We start from the raw sequence: 23,802 nt of genomic DNA on the forward strand, positions 1-23,802 counted from the left end.
TGAAGTAAACAGAAAGAAATCCCTGCCTTCATGGAGCTTAATATTCTAACATGAGACAATAATGGATAGGAAAAATATACGTAGCACGTTAGATTTGGAGAGGCGATATGGAGCAAAAATAAAGTAGGGAAGAGGGATAGGAGGTGTTGGGATGCTTGAAATTTTAGGTTAGCATGGCCAGGAAAGCCACATCCTGTCCCTGATCACCACAGATGAACTCATAGCCCCTGTCACTCTGATCTCTGTCCTTGGAAGATGCACCAGGTACATGGGTAGGTGGCTGGCCATGGGGGGCTCTGAGCAATGCCACCAAGAACCTGCGTGCCTGGGCTTGGCTGTTGGGGATGGTGCTGACATGGGCTGGTTCCTGGGGTTGGGGGTGTTAGTTCCAGGGGTTCTCTAGAGGCTGGTCCTGGCTTGGCCGCGGGAAGCCGTGCACCAGAGCAAACCCTCCACGGGCTTCCTGCTTGCTTCTGGTGACACTGAGACCCCGCATGTCTGTGTTCCTCACAGGGAAGTTGAAAATACAATCTCCGTGGATCGGCCAGTGGTGAGTGGTTTAGATCTTCTGTGTGAAAAGTCCAGAGGGTACCCTTCTCTGACCATGCAGGGGACAGATGGTGCAGGGGAGAGTGGGCAGTGGCAGAGGGAATGGGAGTCTGGGCTGTGCTGAGCAGTCCCTCCATGGCACTGCAAATCCTGCTTGGCATGGCCGGAAGTAATGGGCCTTATGCACCGGGGGCCATTGAGGCAGTTCAGGGGCTGGGAAATACGGGAGAGGGTCCTGGAAGGGAGAAGCAATTTGAACAATCAGAGGGAGGGAACAAGACCCAGGAAGGGATGACAACAGCCGCAGTGAACACTGGATTCTGAGACTGGGTAACATTGGATTTCACACTTAGAGAAAAGAAAGTAAGCTGGTGCGGACCTGGTGTCGACACCTGGATCCTCCACCTACCAGTGGGGTGACCCGGACAATTTCTATAGTCGCTCTCACTCAGTTTCCTGCTCTGTAAAACGGGGAGGATAATGTGCCTCCCAAGCCTTTTGGGAGGTTTCATCAATGAGATGATGTATGTGAAGTGTCTGGCACAGCATGGGCACTCAAACAGAGGTGGTTTTCACATTTTACACTTTACAAGGTACTTTTCACATGTGTTATTGCAATACTTGCAAGGTTTCTGAGAGGTAGACGGGGTTATAATCCCTGGTGTTCAAGAAAGGAAGTAGGGGCTCAATGGGGTTGAATGACTGCTCTGAGTTCACAGAGCTCAGTAAGTGGCAGGGTTGGAATTCACATTCAGACTCTCTGACTCCACGCTGAGGCCAGACCCAGGCAGTGCGAAGCCCAAAGTCTGAAGCACAGAGTGCTGTGTGTTGGGCTCTCTGTGCTGAGTCTTGTGACTGCCTTGGGGCTTTGGGCTGTGGTCAGTTGGCAGTCTGTGGGGATGACATAGGTCAATGGGAGGACAAATGCCCCTCTGAATTGTCTTCTGGGCAGTGAGTCATGGTCATAATCCTGACCCTGACCCAGGTCTCCAAGTGCCTTCTGAATGACCACAGGTGATTGGTTTTAGTGGTAGGTGTGGGGGGGTCTGTTCTGGTCATCTGGATGCTGGTCATCGGTGTACAGTATTGATCAGGACCTGCAAACTCAAAAGCTTACGGGAGCTGGCACGTCACCTGAGGAGGCAGGTGCAGGGGTTTTGATGTCCCTGCACTGACACAGTTGTCTGCAGTTCTCACCTGACATTTGGCTCCAGTGTGGAGGGTCAACAGGAATGTTGGGGCCGTGGGCAATCTGGAAGACACAGGGAACAGCGGCCCTCGGCTCAGCGGATAGTTGCCACACAGATTACAGGCCCAGGCAGCCTGCCAGAGCTGCTGATTTTACCAAAGAAAATCTTCCTATGGTAAATGGTTGCTCGAAGATTTTTAAAAAATATTCTATAAATCAAAATCCATTGTCAGGTCACTTTGCGTGAACCATGTTTTTGGTGTTTTAGTAACCAATTTCATTTTTATTATTATTTCTATTTATTTATTTATTTTGAGATGGAGTTTCGCTCTTGTCACCCAGGCTGGAGTGCAGTGGCGCGATCTCAGCTCACTGCAACCTCTGCCTCCTGGGTTCAAGCAATTCTTCTGCCTCAGCCTCCTGAGTAGCTGAGATTACAGGTGCCCACCACCACGCCTAGCTAATTTGTGTATTTTTTAGTCGAGACGGGGTTTCACTATGTTGATCAGGCTGGTCCTGAACTCCTGACCTCAGGTGATCCACCCACCTCGGCCTCCCAAAGTGTTGGGATTACAGGCGTGAGCCACCGCACCCAGCCACCAATTTCATTTTTTAAGAAAAGGAAGAAAGAAAGCCTTAGCCAGAAGATCCTTTTCCTTGCCATATGCAGTAAGAGTAAATTACAAAAACAATGGCAGAGTAGTCACTGGTGTCTGGACATGGGGGAGAAAGAATTATTTTCTCCCTTCACCCTCCATGCGACTCAGATTTCTGGACCCCGGAGCCTCACCCCCAAGCTAAAGACCAGGATACAGGGAAGCCAAAAGCCAGTAGCCATTCTGGCAACTTGCTTTTCACTTATTCTGCATTTACTGTTTCCTTTTCTTGTGCAGAAAAAGAAAAAAACCAAGGTAGGTGTGTGGGTAGAGAGCACGAAGTGTGTGTACTCATGCATGTGTGTGTGCATGCGTGTGTGTGTGTGCATGTGTGTTGGAGCTCATATGCATGCATGCACAAGAGTTGCCTCCTCCTCCTCCTCCTTCCCTGAGCTCCTGCTGGGGCTGAGAGTGCAGTAATGACAGCTGAGATTTGCTGGGGGAAGGCTACGTGCCAAGCACTCTTCTAGGTGATTTCCATGATTAATTCCATCCTCACAACAGCCCTATCCCCATTTTCAGAGGGAGAAAAGGTACAGACAGATTGACTAACTTGCCCAAGGCCACACAGCCAGGGAGGGGCAGAGCCAGTACTTAGAGCCAGGCAGTCTGGGTCCAGAGTCTGTGTCCTGAACCACAAGAGGCCATCATACACCATCAGATTTGGTGCTAGCATTTCTGGTGGTGCCTGGTGGTGATGGATCCATCACAGGGGACCTCCGGGTACTGGTGTTGGCCCAGACCAGAGCTGACACTCATCAGGCACTACCACATTCCAGGCACTGTGCTTGGGGTCAAACTCTCTTTTTGTGTTTTTTTCCCCCAATTATAACAATATCTACAAAGTAGGGTGCTGTTATTTTTCCCCTTTCACAGGTGAGATAGACTCAAAGAAGTGAACTTGCCCAAGGAACAGAACTAATAAGTGGGGAAAATGGAACTGGAAACCATGTCTGTTTACTCCAACACCTGTGTTTCTTGCCCTCTGTCTCTGGTGCCAGGCCCCTACACTTCAAGGCCTGCATTGTCCAGACCCACACTCAGGCCTGCTGATGTGTGCCTGGCAGGGATGCTCCATGGCCACATCATATCCATCCTACACATCCCCCCTCAGACTGTGACCTCCATTTGCTGTGGGATCCCCACAAGCTTCAGCTGCTTGAGCAAGACACTTTGCTTAGAAGGCAGAGCAAGCCAGGGCCTCTGGAGCCTGCTGGGAGCCAAAGCTGGGGAGCCGTTTCCATGGGTCTATCTGCTTGAGCTGTCCTAGGTGAGCCGCATGGAAGGGCAGTGATGCCTGAGCCCAGGCGGGCTGCTTTTCTGCTCTGAGAGGCTCTGCCTGCCCCGTTGTTCTCTTCGTTGCAGCCTCAATCCCCACAGCCTTGCCTTCCCTGGGCTTTCCCTACAGGTGCACTGCACCCACCAGTGTTGGTGCCATGCAGCAGCCGCTCTCCACCCTTTTCATATCCTTGTCACTTGCACGAGCATGTCTTGAAAATATCCCTTGTTTGTGTAGTATCTTAAATGGTTTTGCAGTATGATTTTGCATTCCGTGTCTCATGTGATCCCCACAAGAGCCCTATGAGGAGGGAAAGCAGGTTTTACTATTAAAGGATGAGTAAACTGAGGCCAGAGAGGAGCTTTCTTATATGAGGGGCGGGGCTGGGATTCCGGCCCAGTGTTCTGATGGCTCACCCACTGACCATGCCGCTAATCCGTGTCCTTTTTCAGTCTGTACTTTGCAGAGTCCTAGAGGTTCCTTGGAGGTGCCTCAGTAGCTGCCATGGTGATGTGGGGTGCTGAGGGCAAAGAGCTCTGTTCTCATTAATCAGAGCAGCTCTGTTTTTTAATGACTTTATATACACGGTGTTTCTGCAGGAAATTTAATTTGAACAGTGTTTCCATCTGGAAAAAAAAAAAAGTCCACAAAATACTTGACAATCACTGCACTAGATCATGCTGCTTTTAGCATTCTTAACCTTTCACATGCTGAGCTCAGTACTCCACCATGAGGGATGGAATGGGTATGAAAAGATAAAGAACTGAAGTCACACATCTTGTCAGTGACAGAGATAGAGCTTGAACCGAGGTTGAAGAGCTCCCGCCTGTTCTTTTCCTCTTCTCACTGGATAAAGCTGCTCCGAGAGAGAGGCTGCCTCAGTGTGCCTGTTCAGACTGTAATCCTCACTTCCTTCCTGCCCGCTCCCTCCTTCCCTCCTCTCTCCAGCCCATCATCTTCGTTTCGGACAGAGCAAACAGCAACAAGGAGCTGGGTGTGGACCAGGAGTCAGAGGAGGGCAAAGGCAAAACAAGCCCTGATAAGCAAGAGCAGTCCCCACAGGTGTCTGAGCACGTGGCATGGGTGGGGCGGCCAGCGCACTACGGGGGCTTCCTATGTGCTTGGGATACATGGGCTGGAGGCTTCCTAGGGGGTTGTCTTGAACATCTAGAGGTTTGGATTTGTCCCACTGACCTTTTCTCTCAGCAAGTTCCCCTGAAATTCGGGCTGCTGCTTGGGTGAATATCCCAGGATGGGGGTTCCATTCTAGGAGTGGACTGGCAGGCTGAACCTCCCATGGAGCTGATTCAGCCAGGACAGAGAGAAGGGGAGGCAAAGGCTGAGACAGAACCAGTTTGAGAGTAGATCCAGCCAGGACACAGAGAAGGGGAGGCAAAGGCAGAGACAGAACCAGTTTGAGAGTAGATCCAGCCAGGACAGAGAGAAGGGGAGGCAAGGGCTGAGACAGAACCAGTTTGAGAGTAGATCCAGCCAGGACAGAGAGAAGGGGAGGCAAAGGCAGAGACAGAACTAGCTAGGACAGAGAGAAGGGGAGGCAAAGGCAGAGACAGAACTAGCCAGGACAGAGAGAAGGGGAGGCAAGGGCTGAGAAAGAACCAGCTTGAGAGCAGAGGTACAACTCCTGTCTCCTGGTGTCCTTGAGCATTTTACAATAGGGGGATAAAGAATAGGAGCAGAAAGTGGGGCTGACATGAGAAATGGGGTCCTCTAGAGCTCATGGGAGGGTGTTAAATTGGAGTGGGGTGCTTAGTGGAGGTGAGCCTTAGAGGCAAAAGTCTTCAGACCAATAAGGGCCCCTCTTCTATCCGGGGGACCCTCTTCTCTCCAGGGCCTCATGCGTTGGGGCCTAGGGGAGGTTCTCTGAGGACTTGGCCTTGACGACAGGGTGGCTGGAGGAATCAGAACAGTCAGACCTTCTTTGACCTGCAGGCACCTTTGTTTGGAATGGTCGGGCCTGGGATGGTGGAGGTGGCTCTTGCGGGTGAGGACTGGGGTGGTGGGGAGGAGGCTGTCCGTGTCTGCATGGCCGCCACATCTCCTTTGGCTGGGGGTGTCAGGGCTGGAGAGGTGTGGAGTGAGGTGTCACTGAGGCCTCGATGCATCTCACTCCAGCTCACCAGTCTGCATTTGCCCCTGTCCCCAGCTCCTGCTGTCACCTCTGGCCGTTTTAGGCACTTGGCTCCCTTGGCCCAGAGGAGCTTGCCCCTCAGGCCTGTGCACCTCTGACCCCTGTGAACCAGTTTTCCTTTGTGCCTCCACAGCCACAGCCTGGCAGCTCTGACCAGGAAAGTGAGGAACAGCAACAATTCCGGAACATTTTCAAGCAGATAGCAGGAGACGTGAGTACCTCCAAGCCCAGGACGCCCACAGGTGCTGCTTCTCTCCTGGATTAACTGCTCAGATTACCAATTGTTTTGTTACTGTTTGGTGGGGTCATTTTGGACTTCGGTGGAGCCAGGGAATGCGTGTGTAGCACACAAATCCACAAGTCCTTGAGTTTTGGACTGCCACATCCACTGGTGGGCGCAGAGGCCTTTTTGCTCTGCCCACGGTGGTCCTGATAGCTGGGGTGCAGTATCTGGCCCCCATCTTCCTCAGAAAAGCCCTAGCTTCCCATGACATAACAGCACCGACAGGGATTTCACAAACACGGCCGGCTGGAATTTGTTTTACAAAGCGTCTGCGCCAGGAGCTGCTGTACTCCTGAACCATGACCCTCCTCTCCCTTCCTCCTCAGGACATGGAAATCTGTGCAGATGAGCTCAAGAAGGTCCTTAACACAGTCGTGAACAAACGTGAGTTGCTCAAACCAAATGTGGGGGATGGGTGGGGAGTCCCATTGTCTCAAAGCACCTTCTCACTCTTCTCCATCCCCCCAGACAAGGACCTGAAGACACACGGGTTCACACTGGAGTCCTGCCGTAGCATGATTGCGCTCATGGATGTATCCTTCCTGCCACCCCTTCCCGACCCTCTGTCATCAGCCCACGGGGGCCAAGACACCACACAGGGTGCCCAGTCAGGCAAAGGGCCCTAATTTGTGCCCAGGAAAACACTTAATTCAGAACTTGATTCAGAACATCTTGGATACTCCTCTGAAAGGGGTTGTTAGAGGCTGAAGGGGAGGACGTTGGGTTGTAATTGCCCTAACCCCTGTGCTTCTCTCAGGCCTGGGATCCTGCCTAAGCAAAGGTGGCCCTTAGGAGATCGGCTCCCTGGGTTACAGAGTAGGTGCAATCTCTGACTGCTGGCGGAGTGGAGGGGAGGGTTACATACCACAACAGGGCAGTGGGTAGGACAGCCCAGGCGGAGTCTTCTAGACCCTCCCTCCAAATCCAGGGGGATTTTGCTATGTGCTGTATAGCCCTGACCTCCCTCCTCCAGACAGATGGCTCTGGGAAGCTCAACCTGCAAGAATTCCACCACCTCTGGAACAAGATTAAGGCCTGGCAGGTGGGAAGAGAAAATGAAGTGTGGGAGTGAAGAACGGGGTTGATTTGGAGATTCAGTGTGTGACCTCCATCCTCAAATTTTCTATTGCCAGAAAATTTTCAAACACTATGACACAGACCAGTCTGGCACCATTAACAGCTACGAGATGCGAAATGCAGTCAATGACGCAGGTGCTAAGAAGGAAGGGATGGGAGGGATGTGGACCCGAGGCGGTGGGAGCAGGAATGGGGTGGGGACTAGGCTACTAGGGCCCCACTAGAGAAAGGAGAGGGAAAGGGCTTCTCATTTTCCTTTCCCAGGTCACAGGGTGGCCGAAAGGCAAGGAAAACAGAAGGCAGGCCCAAGGCCTCCAGCTCCATGTCCCCCTTTAACGTGGTCCCCTCCACAGGATTCCACCTCAACAACCAGCTCTACGACATCATTACCATGCGGTACGCAGACAAACACATGAACATCGACTTCGACAGTTTCATCTGCTGCTTCGTCAGGCTGGAGGGCATGTTCAGTAAGTTGGGGAGAGGGGCTGCCCTCCGCTGTCTTGCAGGGGCCGTTGTGGCAACAGGCATCTGACCTGATCATCTCCAGTCTGCCCCATCCAGGCGGAACAAGGGCCAAGGCCCTCTTTAGGCCCAGAATGGGATGGCAAAGCTGGTGATTCTCTGCCTGCAGATCTTTGTGCTGATGAGGGACAGCACTGGGCACATGGTTCTCTTTGGGAAGTTACAGTAGTACAGGTAGAGTGCACCTGTAACTGGCCTGTGGCCTGTGCCTTCTTTCACAGGAGCTTTTCATGCATTTGACAAGGATGGAGACGGTATCATCAAACTCAACGTTCTGGAGGTAAAGCATAGGCACAGCACATTCCCCCTGCACATTAAAACGCAAGGTGGAGGTTAACGAGGCAGACTGGACCCACGGTGTGCTCATCTCCACACAGTGGTGGAGGGAGGGGATAGGAACAGAACGTGGAGGGAGGCTCAGCGGGCTCACAGGACACATGCACTTGAGGCCCAAAGGGACCTCTGCTCCCCTAGTCACTCGATGCTGGAAAACATGCACCTTCTTAGGGAAGATCTAGGAGGAAGGAAACAGTAAGCCACTGCTTCTTGGAAAATCTTCCGGAGGTGTGACCTACTGGGACTGTTCCCTTTCCTCTTGCCCCGTAAGATTCCTAGGGTGCGGGGTCACTCTTTTCTGATCTACGTTCTGATCTTGGGACTTCTTTCAGTGGCTGCAGCTCACCATGTATGCCTGAACTAGGCTGGCCTCATCCAAAGCCATGCAGGATCACTCAGGATTTCCGTCTCACCCTCTATTTCCAAAGCCACTTACCTCAAAGGACGCAGCAGCTGCACCCCTGCAGTCCTCCAGGCACCTCATCAGTCCTGTTCCTCCTCCATTTTACCCCCTCCTCATCCCTGATCAGTCATGCCTAGCCTGGCCCTTTAGTAAAGCAATGAGGTAGGAAGAACAAACCCTTGTCTCTCTGCCGTGTGGAGGAAAGTATCTGCCTCTGGTCTGAGCCGCCTTGGTTCTGAAGCGAGTGCTCCTGCTTACCTTGCTCTAGGCTGTCTGCAGAAGCACCTGCCGGTGGCACTCAGCACCCCCTTGTGCTAGAGCCCTCCATCATCTTCACGCTCTCCCACCATGGGCCAGGAACCAAACCAGCACTGGGTTCTGCCTGGTTATTTCAGGAGAGGCCTGCTGTGGGGTAAACTCACTCAGTGGAATAGGGCTGGTTACTTTGGGCTGTCCGACTCGTAAGTTTGGCTGCATTTTGAAAAAAGCTGATCTAAATAAAGGCATGTGTATGGTTAGTCCCCTTGTGTTATGTTGTCTCACATTCAGATATCAGCCATACCATGACTGAATGGCTTCCAATCCTACACTCACCTATGACCTAGAAGAAAACAATGAAAAACACACATAAAAACAAAATCGTGAACCCCCCCTTTAATCATGCCTATTGCTATTTCTTGAGCATAGGAATTGCTCAAATACTTTCCAAGACATAAAAGGAAGGCAGAGGAATAGTTGTTGCTGTAAAAGACATCAAGAATAAATGGGTTATGTACAACGGGAGGGGCCAGTTACCTGAATGTAATGGAGTGGAGATTGAGCTATCCTAGCTCCTCTGCTCACTAACTGGCGTGTCGTATGACCGTGGACAAAACCCTGGATGCAGCAGTTTGCTAAACTTACCTGGACCATGGCCTGTGGCATATCTACAGGCATCCTGTGTTTTCCACCCAGTTTCCTTCTTCCTCGCTAAGCCAATGTGGAAAGGGCTGACCATGAATATGCAGACAAGGTAACGAAAGTAAACCGTCAGTTAGTAAAAGTACTTTATTTTCCTCTTGTATTTGCTTTATATCTTGCTTTACAAAGTTACGAAGTTCACAGCTTTATACCAAAATGTAAGAAGGCTATTTGCTTATAAACATTTTTGCAGTCATCTGATTTCATTCTTGTAATCCATATTCAATATTTAAAAAATCAGAAACCAAGGGTGCTGGAGCAGCTCTAGGGCATATATTTCTCTTAAATAGGAGAAAGATTTTCAACAGCTTTTCCTCCTTGACACGCTCCTCTCCCAGTTTATTTGGGTCACTACCTTGAGTTTAGAGTGAATCTGGGAAATTCAGTCACCAGGTAACCCCGCAGGGCTGTACACTTGGGCTTGGAGGTGAGGTTAGAGGTTACTGTCTAACACGTAGGTCTGGTTTCTATGAGGAGCTCACATCCACTTGCATAGGGAACTCAGTCTATCCCAAATCACCTCCACCACAACTTCTATTCCCGTCTGTGAGATCGCTTCTCTTAAACCCGAGGAACCTGATGATTTGGGGGCAGGGATAAAACCATTATTTTATAAATGTGGCAGGTATGGCCTTCATAATTCTAGAAGCTCCCATTTAGGTAACAGAAACAAAATTGAGAAGTAAGCATAAACTGCAGTTATTTGAGCAAACCAGAGCATATGCGCTGTTCAAATCCCACTTTACAATATACTTCAATCTCACCTCCAATGAATTCTCTTCCATAAAATATACCATTCCACTAAGTATATACCTACTCCCACCAAATCCACATGCCTCATCACTAAAGTTGTCCATTGTATAATCTACCAGAAAAAAAGACAAAATAAAACCTGTGGCAAGCAAATAATCACTTAAACAGTAATAATATGGCTTCTAAATTAAAGGTAAGTCAGGAGCTGAACACTCAACTGTTAACTCTTCTGGGGAAGAAAAAAGTTTTTCCCACAAAAGCAGGAGTGCAGTAGTAAGTAATGACTTTCTCTCAAATTCAAGTAACATCAGGTCAAGATAACCTTTGCTGTTAAGAGTTTTGTTTGCATTGTGTGGAATTGCTTTATAAACTGAGTAGAGAGGTATGCCAAAATTATTTTTAACCTAATTAAAAACTTTCACATAAAACTTGAAGTGACTGATACTTCATCAGAACATACTGCCATTTTAACACTAGCATAGGTATACAAAAGGATTTATACTATGGTTTTCTTGGCTTTAAGCCATTAGAAGTAGGCAAAAGCCACCAAGAATAACATTCTAAAAGTGGCTCCAACTACTTTAAAGACATCAGTCAGTTTTTGTCAGGTCACTTAATGGTTTCCTTCACAAAGCTACTAAATGTCAGAGTCAACAAAGATCCCTGAGCCACAGCTCTTCTCTGAGGGGATACAGGGTTATAATCATTCACGACATTGTGGAAGACATTAAAAAAAGAAGGCAAAGTTCTGCATAATTTTCAAGACACTTGTAAGTAGTAACACACAACCATAAGCAGCCAAAATGCTTATGGTCCCTTTATTTCTTAACAGAGGGCTAGAACGGTTCATTTTGGGTAACATGCTAATCTGGTGTTCAAAGAATTTCACGTGTTCTTGAAACAAAGGCATTATTACTGCCACTGCTTCAAAAAAAGCCTTCGTGAAATGAAGAAAAATATGACAAGTACAGGTTCCCACGCGTACACATGCACACAAAGGAACCTGCGCACTTGCACACACACAGGCAGATACAGGCACACAGTTCCACCAAAGCGAAGTCCAAATCGGAGTTCTTACTGATTCTACCAGTCTGTAATACTCTCAGAAGTTCCCCACAACTGCCTGACACCTCACCTAGCCTCTTCCTGCTGCACAAAGGCTCCTCCACTCTCATCTTTTCCACACATCCTCAGGCAGGGCAGAAGGGCACGATGCCGCAGAGCATTCGAGGCGCTCTCAGCGCACAGCCAGCCAGCATGAAAATGCGGCTTCACTACAGCCCAAAGGGCCAGGTTTAGTCATCGATCCAAATGCATCTTCCCGGGAAACGACCATTCCCAAACACACAGAACAGCTTGGCTTCTCTGGATATCCTTATAGGAAACAAGGGTGAGAGGTGGGAAAAGCTTCTTAATCTCATACAGAAACAGCACGAATATTTAACACATTTTTTGCAACAAGCTCTTCTCTGTTCTCCATTAAGCATCACATAAATTTCACTAGTGTGGTTAACAAAATGGCTTTCCCCAAGGACAGAAGTCAAGAGCTTGTGGGGGCATTTATTATCTAGTACTAGGCCATTCATTATCTCCTAGATTAACCTTTTTTTTTTTTTTTTTTGAGGTGGAGTTTCACTCTGTTGCCCAGGCTGGAGTGCAGTGGTAGGATCTTGGCTCACTGCAACTTCTACCTCCCAGGTTCAAGTGATTCTCCTGTCTCAGCCTCCCAAGTAGCTGAGACTACAGGCACACGCCACCACACCCAGCTAATTTTTGTATTTTTAGTAGAGACAGGGTTTCACTATGTTGGCCAGGCTGGTCTCAAATGCCTGACCTTGAGTGATCCACCCACCTCGGCCTCCCAAAGTGCTGGGATTACAGGCATGAGCCACCAAGCCCAGCCTTCTAGATTAATTCTTAACATTTTTTGGATCAACTAAGAACCACTGGAGCCTTTCCTGGAAAAAAGAACACATACTCAGTCTCACACACAATTTCTGGGGGTTCACAGACCCTCTTGAAGCCTATCCATGAACCCCTGGTGAAGTCCCCCTGCCTGATAGCCTGAGGGAAGACATGTGAGTAGATGTGTGTGCACTAATAGGGGTGAAGACAGACCTGGATGCTCTGCAATCCCAGAGAGCATGTCCCAAAGCTTGGTATGTGGCCCTGGGCTCCTCCCCCTTATTTTCTCTCTCTGAAGAAGCTTTCTGAGGTTTTTTTTTTTTTTTTTTTTTTTTTTGAGACGGAGTCTCACTCTGTCACCCAGGCTGGAGTGTAGTGGCGCAATCTCGGCTCATTACAATCTCCGCCTCCCGGGTTCAAGTGATTCTCCTGCCTCAGCCTCCTGAGCAGCTGGGATTACAAGCACACACCACCATGCCCAGCTAATTTTTGTATTTTTAGTAGAGATGGGGTTTTGCCATGTTGGCTAGGTTGGTCACCAACTCCTAACCTCAGGTGATCTGCCTGCCTCAGCCTCCCAAAGTGCTGGGATTACAGGCATGAGCCACCACGCCTGGCCACTTTGAGTTTTGAGGATCCAGAAACAAAAGGCTGGAAAGCAACACTTCTACAGGTCTACTGATGAGTCTGGAGAAAATCCAAAAACAAAGCCCCACTGAGGGTTTGTGAATTTGGCTGTTCTCAGTGGCCAGGCAGAGTCTCTGCTCCACTCTTCTTTCCCACCTAGCAGGGAAGTGAAGGCAAAGAACCGTCTCCGAAACAAGTCTCTAGGAAGTCTGCTTGAGGTCCTAAAAACCGTATTCAGATGCTTTATTCTAACCCCTTCTCCCCCACCATCTTGGGTGCTGCAGAGGGGTGGAAAACACCCATGAGCCCAGAGGAATACTGGATGGCTGCCATCAGTCTAGGCACAGCCATATAGTGGGAGAGATGGAGGCTGGCAACTGAACAAACCAAAAGGGTTCAAACCGACATTAGGCTTGCAGGGTCAGATGCTAGAAAGGAAGATAAAGGTACACCTCCAGCTGCAACAGCCTGACAGGATCTGTGGCAGGTAGTGCTCAGTTCAACAGCAAACGTAAAGGTAGACATTAGGTCTACGCACTGCCTCACACTGAGCTTTCTATCCACATTTACAGAGGTTTGCTAGGAAGTGGTGTTGTAAGGACTTGTCACCATGTGATTTGCTTTCTGAATTCCTAAAATACAGTCAGCAGAGCAGCCACTGTTTGTCAAAAATCTACTGTGTCCTTTAGCACTTAAAGCCAGCTCTGTCCATCTATGAAGCAAGAAAACAGGGACACACACTGCACATAATTGTTAAGAAAGAAAAGAAAACTATTTGCTTCCAATTTAAATACCCAGCTATTACAAATGGAGAAATTAAAACTGATCCCGAAAGTCTAGCACTTAAACAAATTTGTACTTAAAAGCCTGACTATAGGTTTAACCATCATAAGAATATAAACTAAACATTGCAAACTGAAGTCAATAAAATATACATATGATTAGGGTCAAACTGGGTAACCAATTAGGATCTGTATCTTTAATAAACATCTGGAGAACGCAAGTAGCATAAATCACTATATGCCATGCTGTCCCAGAGGAGTGTGGTTCCCTAACATCTGTCTAAATCTATTTAAAACCTCCAGCAAGAACTTAAAGTGTAATCTATTGTCCCATAGAGCTGCCCAGACTTATGCTAGGGGCCTGGCTAGTAACCACTTTCTCCTTCCTTGCTTCACCAAGGAAGGGAAGAGAGTGGCCTGTGCGGGGGGCTGATGTGAAAATAGTTCAACTAATGACTTCCCAACGTGGGAGGCAAACAACTTCATGAATCAATTTTGCTGTCATCTTCAGCGTGTCGTTCAATATGTCCTGCAGCATCCTAGGAATGAAGGGAAAAGGACCCATGAGAGAGAAGTTGAGAGTAAGACAGGAGAAAGTCAAAGCCAAGGAAAGCCGCGTGGGTCCATTCCACCCAGGATCCAGACGGGAAAGGCAGTCAGGAGCCAGCACTTCGCTAACTTACATGAAAGCGTGTACTTAAAGGTGAGCTGTTGTCTCAGCACAAGAGCACTGTAATAAATCTCCAGGTTCAGTTACTGGATTTGAAACATCTGAAAACATTCTCTAGGCCCTTTCTAAAAAATGACCTAATTCTTCATGTGAAACTTCATTAAGCTACCCCCCAAATCTCTGAATCATAAAAAGAAAAAACATAGGCCCTCCCTATATATGGCAATTCTCAATAATAAAACAAAAAAGGTTTGCTAGCCCCTGCTCTCAGCAGTCTACTGAATCCCAGGTGAACCTCAAGTCCAACTAACGTACCTGTTTGGATCCTTTCCTAGCAGTGAAAAAAGCATCGCAGTTCTTCCAGCGACATTTCAGAGTCTGGAAGTTGGGATTAGTGTGGTCAGTCAGCAAGTGTTGTTTTAAATGATCTACAACGCCGAATATCAGAGAGCAGCCATGCCACTGGAGAGAAAGAAAATGAGGGGACTCGGTGAAAAAGGGTGCAGTGAACGTGAATCAGAACAGCCCCCACCTGGATCCCATAGGCACTATGGAAGCAAAAAGCCAGCCCCTTATTTCAAATTTATTCTTGACTAGAAAAGACAACAAAGCCAAGGCAACCAAAATATCAGCATAACGAGGAACCTTGAAAAGACTGGAAAAATCTTTTGCTATTTTGATATTTTGAGAGGGCAAAGCACTAACTAGCAATTACAACTTCTTAAATCAAAAAAGGTCAGCAAATATTTATGGATAAATTACCATAAAATTCTGTTTAAACTGCATTTTTTATGTTGCCATCATAAAATTGAGTTTCTTTCTTAGTTTATTCAACACAAAAGACAAATACTTTTCCTATTGTACCGAAAGGGCCTTTTTTTTTTTTTTTCTTGAGATGCAGTTTCACTCATGTCGCCCAGGCTGGAGTGCGGTGGCACGATTTCGGCTCACTGCAACCTCTGCCCCCCAGGTTCAAGCAGTTCTCGTGCCTCAGCCTCCCAAGTAGCTGGGATTACAGGCATGCACCACCACATCCAGTTAATTTTGTATTTTTTTTTTTAGTAAAGACAGGGTTTCACCATGTTGGTCAGGCTGGTCTCAAACTCCCAACCTCAAGTGATCTGCCCACCTTGGCCTCCCAAAGTGCTGGGATTACAGGCGAGAGCCACTGCGCCCGGCCCGAAAGGGCTATTTTTAACAATTCTAAGAACTACTGAATGTAAACATGAAAATAAAAATGTCTGATAAAGAAAACTACATTTGTGGAAATATCTATTGTAGAATACTGTGTTTGCCATGGTGACTTTACTCACAGCCTTTATCACTTGAATCTCAATCTTACGATTATCTACTTATTTTTTTAAGCTATAATTTTACTTATAAATGTAGCTTAATTTCATGTATTAGAAAGCACAAGCTAGTGTCTTATGCTTCCTAAGTGGTGGCTCAGTGGCCACCACTTTAAGAGGCCGAGGTGGGTAGTTCACTTCAGCCCAGGAGTTCGAGACCAGCCTGGGCAACATAGTGAGACCCTGTCCCTGCAGAAAAAAAAAAGAAAAAATACAGGCCTGGCGCAAGTTCAAGATCAGCCTAGCCAACATGGTGAAACCCTGTCTGTACTAAAAATACAAAAATTAGCTGGGTGTGGTGGCGGGTGCCTGTGTTCCCAGCTGCTCGGGAGGCTGAGGCAGGAGAATCGCTTTAACCCCGGAGGTGGAGGTTGCAGTGAGCTGAGATCATGCCACTGCATTCCAGCCTGGCAACAGAGAGATTCTGTCTCAAAAAAAAAAAAAAAAAAAAAGTAATGCAAAGTTAAGTTTCTCCTCTGTCAGTACTACTCCATCCTTCTCTCTATAAAGTCAGAGGTATCTTCCCCATTTCTCTTTATAGATTAACTCTATTTGTGTACTCTGGATCCTGTCATTCAGTAGTGCCTCCTTATCCATGGTTTTACTTTTGAGGTTTTAGTTACCTGTGGTTAACTGATCTTCAAAAATATTAATTGGAAAATTCCCTAAATAAACAATTCTTGAGTTTTAAATTACACATTATTCTGAGCAGTGTGATGAAATCTCCTGCCATCCCACTGCATCTCACCCCTTTGTCCAACATATCTACACTATATTGGCTACCGCCTGTTAGTCACTTAGCCCTCTTGATTACCACATCAAAAAAACATAGACCATATCCCCCCTGGATAAAGAGGAACTGTACTAGATTTTGCTTGCCTTCACTGAGAAAATTAAAAAGCAAAGATAGTAATGTGTAGAGAGCTGAAAAGTCACTAGGCTGTGGACAAGTGTAAAGTCGAATTTTAAAATGGAGAGTGTCAAGTTCATACCATCAATGCTGAAAAGGATCTTAGGGTTTTAGGGAAAAGCTACCATTGTTAGAACTGACAAAAAAAAAATTAAGGCTTATAAGAAATAGTGTGAAAATTTTAAGGGTTAATCATTAGCCGTCACCCAAAATAAAAATCACACAATTCAGCCTGATGAACTAAGGTTTGGAACTTACAAGACCTTAAACTGTTTTTATTTGCCTATTCCTCAAAAACCAATGAGGACACAAACCAAACCATTAATACTAGTAATCTCTGATGAGCGGGAGTAGAAGGGACAGTACCATTACCAAAATAAGCACTTCCACTTTTTCTTTCATATATTGCTGTACTGTTGCTTTCTAAGCATGTATTGATTTTATGATAAACGAAAGAACCACCTAGGATACAGCCTGTGATCTACAGTGTAAGGCATAAAGTAGGTGCTAAAATATAAAAATGCTGATGATAATGAAGATCAATTAGCCTAGGGTGAAGCAACCTCTCCAAGTGCAGTGACAAGAAGAGTTTCACTCCTTACCCAACAGCGGTAATTCTGCATCAGATTAAGCCTCACGGCCTGAATACTGCCATCATAACAGCCAGTGTAAATCTGGAGAAAGAGAGGTTTATAGTGTCAGACCAAAATACATACAAACTACAAAACACCCTCAAAACAAGTCACAAGCTCCTCGAAGCAGCTACAAGAAAACAAAAACCTAAATCAAAACCAGCTCCAGAGTAGTAGAATGGGAAAGTGGTTTCCAGATCTTCCAGTCTAGGTATTTTGCAGCTGTGCTCCTTAGAAAGCCACTCGGGACCAGGGCAGAGAGGAGTGGCAGGGCTCAGAGGCACCCACTGGCCTTTCTACTTTAACTGGGGTAGCCCTGCTTTCTATCGGGTGCTCTGTTAGGCACCTGTATTTCACTGGAAAAGAAAGGATTCTACTACTCAGAGTCTTTGAAAAACATCCATTCTGGTTCAACTCCATAACTTAAAAGTAAAAAAAAAAAAAAAAAAACGCTTAGCAGGGTTGTGTGAGGTGGTTTCTACTTTTAGATCTGCTGTAGCCATGCCACACTGGCCAAATCTCCTGACTCCATTCCAGTGTTCTATTCAGAGCATGTCTCTGGAAAAGGCACCACTCAATTTTTTGAAGCATCTTAAATTTACCTTCTATTTAACTGTAGTTGATACTACCATTTTTATTGTAATAATTTTGGCTGTTAATAGACAATGGAATATTCAACACTGTCCCCTGGTTACTTCCCTATTATGCCAAGAGATGGGAAGGTACTTAACAATGAGGCATATCAGAAGCAGATGTCACTTTTGGAAGTGACAAGAATTTTTTAGCAAACACATTCAAAAGTAAATATCTGACATGACAAATAACACTTACCATGCTTTTATGGATGGTCATACACATAATCATGTCTTTGTGTCCTCCATAAACTTGTAATCGATCATGAGACTTAGGCAGAAGAAAAGAAAAAAGAAAGAATTAAAGTTATTTATACCTTGCGTTTAATAAGTACAGTCCCTAAAGGCCTTTGGCAGGTTTAAAACCACACCTGAGACGCTAAGTGGAAGCACTAGTAGCATTCTAACAGAAATATAATCTAATGACAATTTTTCTTTTACGTTCTACTATACAAGGAGGGAGCTGGTAATTAGAAGTAATAAAATCAATTTTGTTAGAATCAGAGTTTCAAACTTGAAATTGCACACAAGGAGAACTGTAAATTAACTAGAACTAGAAATTAAGTTTTGACACCCATGACCCAGATCAAGTGTCTCAGAGCAGTTTCTGAAAGTTGCAGTCCACAGGCCAGCTGCTTTATAATTATCTAGAAAGCTCATGAAAATGCAGATTCCTGGGTTCCATCCCACCTTACTGTATCAAAAATCAACACTAAACTCAAATAGACAATCTCCCCAAATCATTCAAGCAAAATACTGAATCTAAATTCTACCTGTAATTCATAGACACGAACAAATTTATCCAGGCAAGCAGTCACCATCACTTTTCCTAGGATATTCACCACAGTCACTGCGTGATTGTGACCTTTATAGATCCGCACGAGCTCACCAGTCTGTGAGAAGAGAAGTAAGAGTCACCAGACTGACTTTCGAGACTCCTTCCTGGTTATAATTCTATAATTCTAAGAGGCATAATTCTGAGAATACTGTACATGTACAATTAATACAATTAATAGCATTAACTGTACAAATAGTATTAATAGTATTAACTTTAACAGCAGAAGTATTCCATAATCATTTATTACATATACAAAATATATGGATTGTATCCTGATGGAAAGACTCTAATGTCATGGAAAGAAAGCGGCCAAAACTCTACCTGTATTTATAGCCTTCCAAGTACTTTTACTTTTTTCATTTCACTGGATCTAGACCACAAGTCTATCAGTTGGGAATTATTATTCTGAGGTTACAGACCAGGAACTGAGCTTCAAATTATTATTCTGAGGTTATAGACCAGGAACGTAGCTGCCTCTATGACCTGAGAACACTCTCTCAGCTATTTCTGTTGTTCATTTTTTTAAGAGATAGGGTCTCACAGGCTGGGTGCAGTGGCTCACGCCTATTAATTCCAACACTTTGGGAGGCCGAGGTGGGCAGATCACTTGAGCTCAGGAGTTCAAGACCAGCCTGGGCAAAAGACCCCATCTCTACAAAAAAATATGAAAAAATTAGCCAGGCATGGAGGCTCACACCCTTAGTCCCAGCTACTTGGGGGGCTGAGGTGGGAGGATCCCTTGAGCCTAGGAGGTTGAGGCTGCAGTGAGTCAAGATCGCACCACTGCACTCCAGCCTGGGTGACAAAGTGAGATCCCCATCTCGGGGAAAAAAAAAAAAGATAAAAAGAAAAAGAAATGGGGTCTCACTTGGTCACCCAGGCTGGAGTGCGGTGGTGCGATCATACCTCACTGCAGCCTTGAACTCCTGGGCCCAAACAATCCTCCCACCTCGGCCTCCTGAGTAGTTAGAATTACAGGACGCACTGCCATGCCCAGCTTATTAAAAAAAATTTTTTTAAGAGACAGGGCCATTATTTTGCCTAGGCTAATCTCAAACTCCTGGCCTCAAGTGATCCTCCCGCCTCAGCCTTCTGAGTAGCTGGCATTACCAGTGACAGCCATTGGGCCCAGCTCTCAGCTGTTTTCACTAGTTCTATTTTAACTACATATCATACCCACTTTCTGAAAGCTTCAGCTGTTCCGTTTATTTCAAGTTTAAATGGGGCATTCAAACTAAACCTTACATAAACTTTGAGTCTGTCTGTCCACCATTAAAAACGTTGATGAGGCAGAATTTCTAGGTTACACAATATTATCCAAGAGCACATGCATAGGGATGATGACAAATCCCTTCGGTGGATTAAAGGGCTTAATTTAAATTGCAAGAGGTTTAAGAAAACCATCAAGCTTTAACCATTATTTTATTCAAGGTTTCTTTACACAACACCAACATAGCTTACGTGAATGTTGTGGGCATGGACTGACTGATCACTGGAGCCACTGAACACGAGATCATTCACCACCTTAAAGAAAAAAATTCAACATGTCAGATTCTGTACACAGTTCTCAATTTTCTCTACAACTTATAAAACACATTGGTAAATTCTAATTTCCATCCTATTTTGAGATGAGCACGATGAACTAGGTATAAAAGTTTCTCAGACAAATTTTCTTAGCTGAAACCTGTGCCCCCCTACCAAGCATGCTAATTAACTGATAATGTATTATTAGGTTTGTTACCTTTCCAGAATGACTATGAAGCAGCCTAGAAAGGCATTCGAGTATACCCACTCTATAACAAAATACACTCAATGCTTCTCAAAGGAAAGTGCATCACTTGGTGGTGATGGTGTGAAGAAAAGGTTCACAATCTCCTCGCTCTTTCTGAGGTGGTGTTTCTAAATGATGTGTGAGACAACACGGGAAATGCCATTTAAAACCCTTCTCTGTTTTGTTTTGCTTTGCTTGAGTCAAGGTCTCACTCTGTTGCCCACACTGGAGTACAGTGGCACAATCATGGCTCACTGCAGCCTCGATCTTCTGTGCTCAACTAATCCTCCCACCTCAGCCTAGTGAGTAGTACAGGTGCACACCACAACATCCCACTAACTTTTGTATTTTTTGGAGAGATGGAGTTTTGCCATGCTGCCCTGGCTGGTCTCGAACTTCTGAGCTCAAGCGATCCCCCTGCCTCGCCCTCCCAAAGTGCTGGGACTACAGACAAGAGCCACCCCGCCTGGCCTCAAAACCCTTCTATTTGTGCCAGACAACTCCTATTCTCCTGCACTGTACTTGCCTTCATGCAAAGAATGGTTTTGCTATGGCCCTCCAGAGTTCTGAGGAGCAGTCCATTCCGGGCGTCGCGTACACTAATGGTGCAGTCGTAAGAGCCCACGACCAGCAGTTTTCGGGCACCTTCCTGAGCTGTGGCAAGACAGCTGACTGCCCGGGGGCCATGGCATTCAAAGATCTCAAGTCGTTTGTTGTTCTGGAAAATAAGCCAAGATTACAGCTAAAAACAACTTAGCTGGAAAACTTCAAAACCAATTAACCAAAATCATTACTTTGGTACAAACTCTCATTTCTGTCACCTGTACTCAAATTTTCATACCCACTCTGCAGCCTTCATGTATCCATCTCTGCTATTTCCCACTCCAACCCTCTTTGCTGAACCTCCCCTATCCCCTGATCTGAGGAGGGCAAACTCTTACATTAGAAACTCATTTATAATTTCAACCCACACCATCCCCATCCTAATTAGAAACTGGTTCTCTTTCACCACCTGTGAGTTAATAATAATGAAAGGTGAACTTTTTTTTTTCCCCCCAAACTCTAGTGCATTTTTCCTGACACGGACCCAGGAACTATTTCTGTCATCCAAAATTTAGGCAATCTATGTGTCATGCTGTTTCCAAAAATCTGTACTTAGAATTACCTTCCTAGGCAATTTCAGTAAGTCTCAAATTCTCCACTTTTTTTTTTTTTTTTTTTTTTTTTGAGACAGAGTCTCGCTCTGTCGCCCAGGCTGGAGTGCAGTGGCGCCAGCTCAGCTCACTGCAACCTCCACCTCCTGGGTTCAAGCGATTCTCCTGCCTCAGTCTCCCGAGTAGCTAGGATTACAGGTGCCCGCCACCACACCTGGCTAGCTTTTATATTTTTGTAAAGACAGGGTTTCACCATGTTGGACAGGATGGTCTTGAATTCCTAACCTCAGGTGATCCGCCCGCCTCAGCCTCCCAAAGTGATGGGATTACAGGCGTGAGCCATCATGCCTGGCCTAAATTCTCCTTATTATGATGTTCTTCTGGCACCTGGCTCCATGTCATCTCTGTCATCATTTAGTAGACTATAGAAGCCTAATTATACCAGAGTGGCAGGATCACATCCTGAATCCCAAAACATTCTTTTATCTCAGATTTTACACTTCTTTCCTTCATCCCCCAACCAACCCTGTTCATTAAGCCTCCCAATTCCACAAAAGTTCTTTAGGTGCATGCCTGGAATAAGGCTTCTAAAAACTAAGCAGCTGATCATTGCTCAGATAGGCTCAATAAAGACTGGGAGCCTATATTGCTGAGCAATGATTTCAGCCATCTTGAAGTGCTAGGGAGACAGACTGAATGGAGGTCAGGACCCAAAGGTGGACCGGCCCTAGTAAACAGTCCTGGTTTTCTGTTGTGACTCCAGAAGCACTACATTCTAAGAGTATGGACAAACTAGGAAAAAGCCCAGCCCTCATTTTCAAAATTCGCATCTATGCAGAGATTCTCAAATGTCTGTCTCTAGGACCATCTTCTCCAGGGCTTTTCAATCCTTCAAAGAACTTCTCCATTTGAATTTCTTGTCATCATCTCATCATTTTGCCTCAGGATTGTCTTGCTCCTTACTTCTGTCTACTACTTAAAAAAAAAAAAAAAAAGAGAGAGACAGCGTCTCACTCTGTCACCCAGGCTTGAGTACAGTGGTGTGATTATAGCTCACTGCAGCTTTGAAGTCCTGGCCCAAGCAATCCTCCTGCCTCAGCTTCCTGAGTAGCTGGGAATACAGGCGTGTGCCACCATACTTAGCCTTTTTTTTTTTTAATAGTTAAAAAATCTTTTTTTTTTTTTTTTTTTTTTGAGAAACAGGAGTCTTGCTTTGTTGCTTGGGCTGGTCTCGAACTTCTGGGCTCAAGCAATCCTCCTACCTCAGTCTCCCAAAGTGCTGGGATTATATGCATGAGCCACCATATCCAGCCACTTCTGTCTACTTCTGATAATCTCACAAAAGAGAAGATAATTAGGTAATTATCACATTTTAGCCTTTAAAATATTTTAAATTTACTTTCCTCTACATTTCTATTGCCTTAATCCAATTTAATCAGACTTAGTACTTGTCTGCATCTAGAATGCAAAAATCTTCACTAATTGCCCTTCTGTGATGTATCATATCAAATAGACCAAATCACTTGGCACTTGATTATATACACACTAGATTCTTCTAACTTGATTTTTAAGTTTCCTGTAGGCAGAAACCATGACATATTTTAATGCACATCTGTTAGTTCCAGCTAGCATGTAGCCTATGAATGACACTGTAATAGTACCATTCTAACACATGGTTACAAGATGACCAGGGGATATGGTGCCACAATTAATTAGCAATCAAACCTATCAATTCTACCTCTTAGATTATATCTTTCCTCCATTCCCTTCTCTTCATTCTGTTTAACCTTTTTCATGTCAGCTTCTACTACAAAGCCACCTAAATGGTCTACCTGCCTTTGCTAATACCAATCTTTCCCAATCTTATCAACTCCAGTGACTTTTCCTGAAACATAATGGGATCATGTTTCTCATACTTTAAAGCCTGTAAGATGAAGTCCAACTACCTTATCAAAGCACACAGGGCCATCAAAAACTAAACCTTATCCTGGGGCCTAGCACATAACAGATGCTCAATAAAGGCTAGGTCAACAAATGAATTTCTCTCTGGGTTAGGAAAGAATGAAGCCATTCGGGCATTACAGCAAACCTCTCAGTTCACCTCACAGATGGACCGCCCTCATGAAACCCTAAACCAGTGCCAAACCACACCAATGTCATACTCAATGGAATTTAAGTTCATTTTTCTTCATTTATTTTTTAATAGGGAATGTTTCATGAATTTGCGTGTCATCCTTGCGCAGGGGCCATGCTAATCTTCTCTGTATCATTCCAAATTTAGTGTATGTGCTGTCGAAGTGAGCACTTAAGTTCATTTTTTATGATGTCATTCTTAAGTTGAGACAGACTAGTTTAATCCATGACTCATTATTT

The 23,802-nt window shown here is 45.6% G+C and overlaps 2 protein-coding genes and 1 non-coding gene across 10 annotated transcripts in view; 1 reads left to right on the top strand and 2 right to left on the bottom strand.

Moving 5' to 3' along the window:
- The window catches only part of CAPN3 (calpain 3), a 58,925-nt gene extending 50,445 nt beyond the window's left edge, over positions 1-8,480 (top strand). For 2 of the 4 annotated variants that reach the window (XM_008016916.3, XM_073012081.1), the window contains 10 exons: positions 514-550; positions 4,622-4,735; positions 5,956-6,033; positions 6,432-6,489; positions 6,574-6,638; positions 7,079-7,147; positions 7,239-7,317; positions 7,536-7,652; positions 7,929-7,987; positions 8,376-8,480. In XM_008016916.3, coding sequence (XP_008015107.1) covers positions 514-550; positions 4,622-4,735; positions 5,956-6,033; positions 6,432-6,489; positions 6,574-6,638; positions 7,079-7,147; positions 7,239-7,317; positions 7,536-7,652; positions 7,929-7,987; positions 8,376-8,402 — 703 coding nt within the window. In that variant the 3' untranslated portion in view covers positions 8,403-8,480. The remainder of the gene's footprint in view (positions 1-513; positions 551-4,621; positions 4,736-5,955; positions 6,034-6,431; positions 6,490-6,573; positions 6,639-7,078; positions 7,148-7,238; positions 7,318-7,535; positions 7,653-7,928; positions 7,988-8,375) is intronic. The other 2 variants (XM_073012082.1, XM_038009879.2) reach the window with 1 other exon arrangement.
- A 995-nt stretch (positions 8,481-9,475) lies between these two features.
- The window catches only part of ZNF106 (zinc finger protein 106), an 81,917-nt gene continuing 67,590 nt past the window's right edge, over positions 9,476-23,802 (bottom strand). For 4 of the 5 annotated variants that reach the window (XM_038009864.2, XM_008016901.3, XM_008016899.3 and 1 more), the window contains 7 exons: positions 20,802-20,993; positions 19,966-20,028; positions 18,440-18,559; positions 17,866-17,937; positions 17,005-17,076; positions 14,459-14,605; positions 9,476-14,012 (listed from right to left, as the gene is read on the bottom strand). In XM_038009864.2, the coding sequence (XP_037865792.1) occupies positions 13,956-14,012; positions 14,459-14,605; positions 17,005-17,076; positions 17,866-17,937; positions 18,440-18,559; positions 19,966-20,028; positions 20,802-20,993 (723 nt within the window). In that variant the 3' untranslated portion in view covers positions 9,476-13,955. The remainder of the gene's footprint in view (positions 14,013-14,458; positions 14,606-17,004; positions 17,077-17,865; positions 17,938-18,439; positions 18,560-19,965; positions 20,029-20,801; positions 20,994-23,802) is intronic. The other variant, XR_012091469.1, reaches the window with a different exon arrangement.
- Positions 23,628-23,734, bottom strand: LOC119628265 (U6 spliceosomal RNA). The gene has a single exon (XR_005244553.1). It is a non-coding gene; the product is annotated as a U6 spliceosomal RNA (small nuclear RNA).

This window comes from Chlorocebus sabaeus, chromosome 26, assembly GCF_047675955.1.
Source record: "Chlorocebus sabaeus isolate Y175 chromosome 26, mChlSab1.0.hap1, whole genome shotgun sequence".
NCBI lineage: Eukaryota > Metazoa > Chordata > Mammalia > Primates > Cercopithecidae > Chlorocebus > Chlorocebus sabaeus.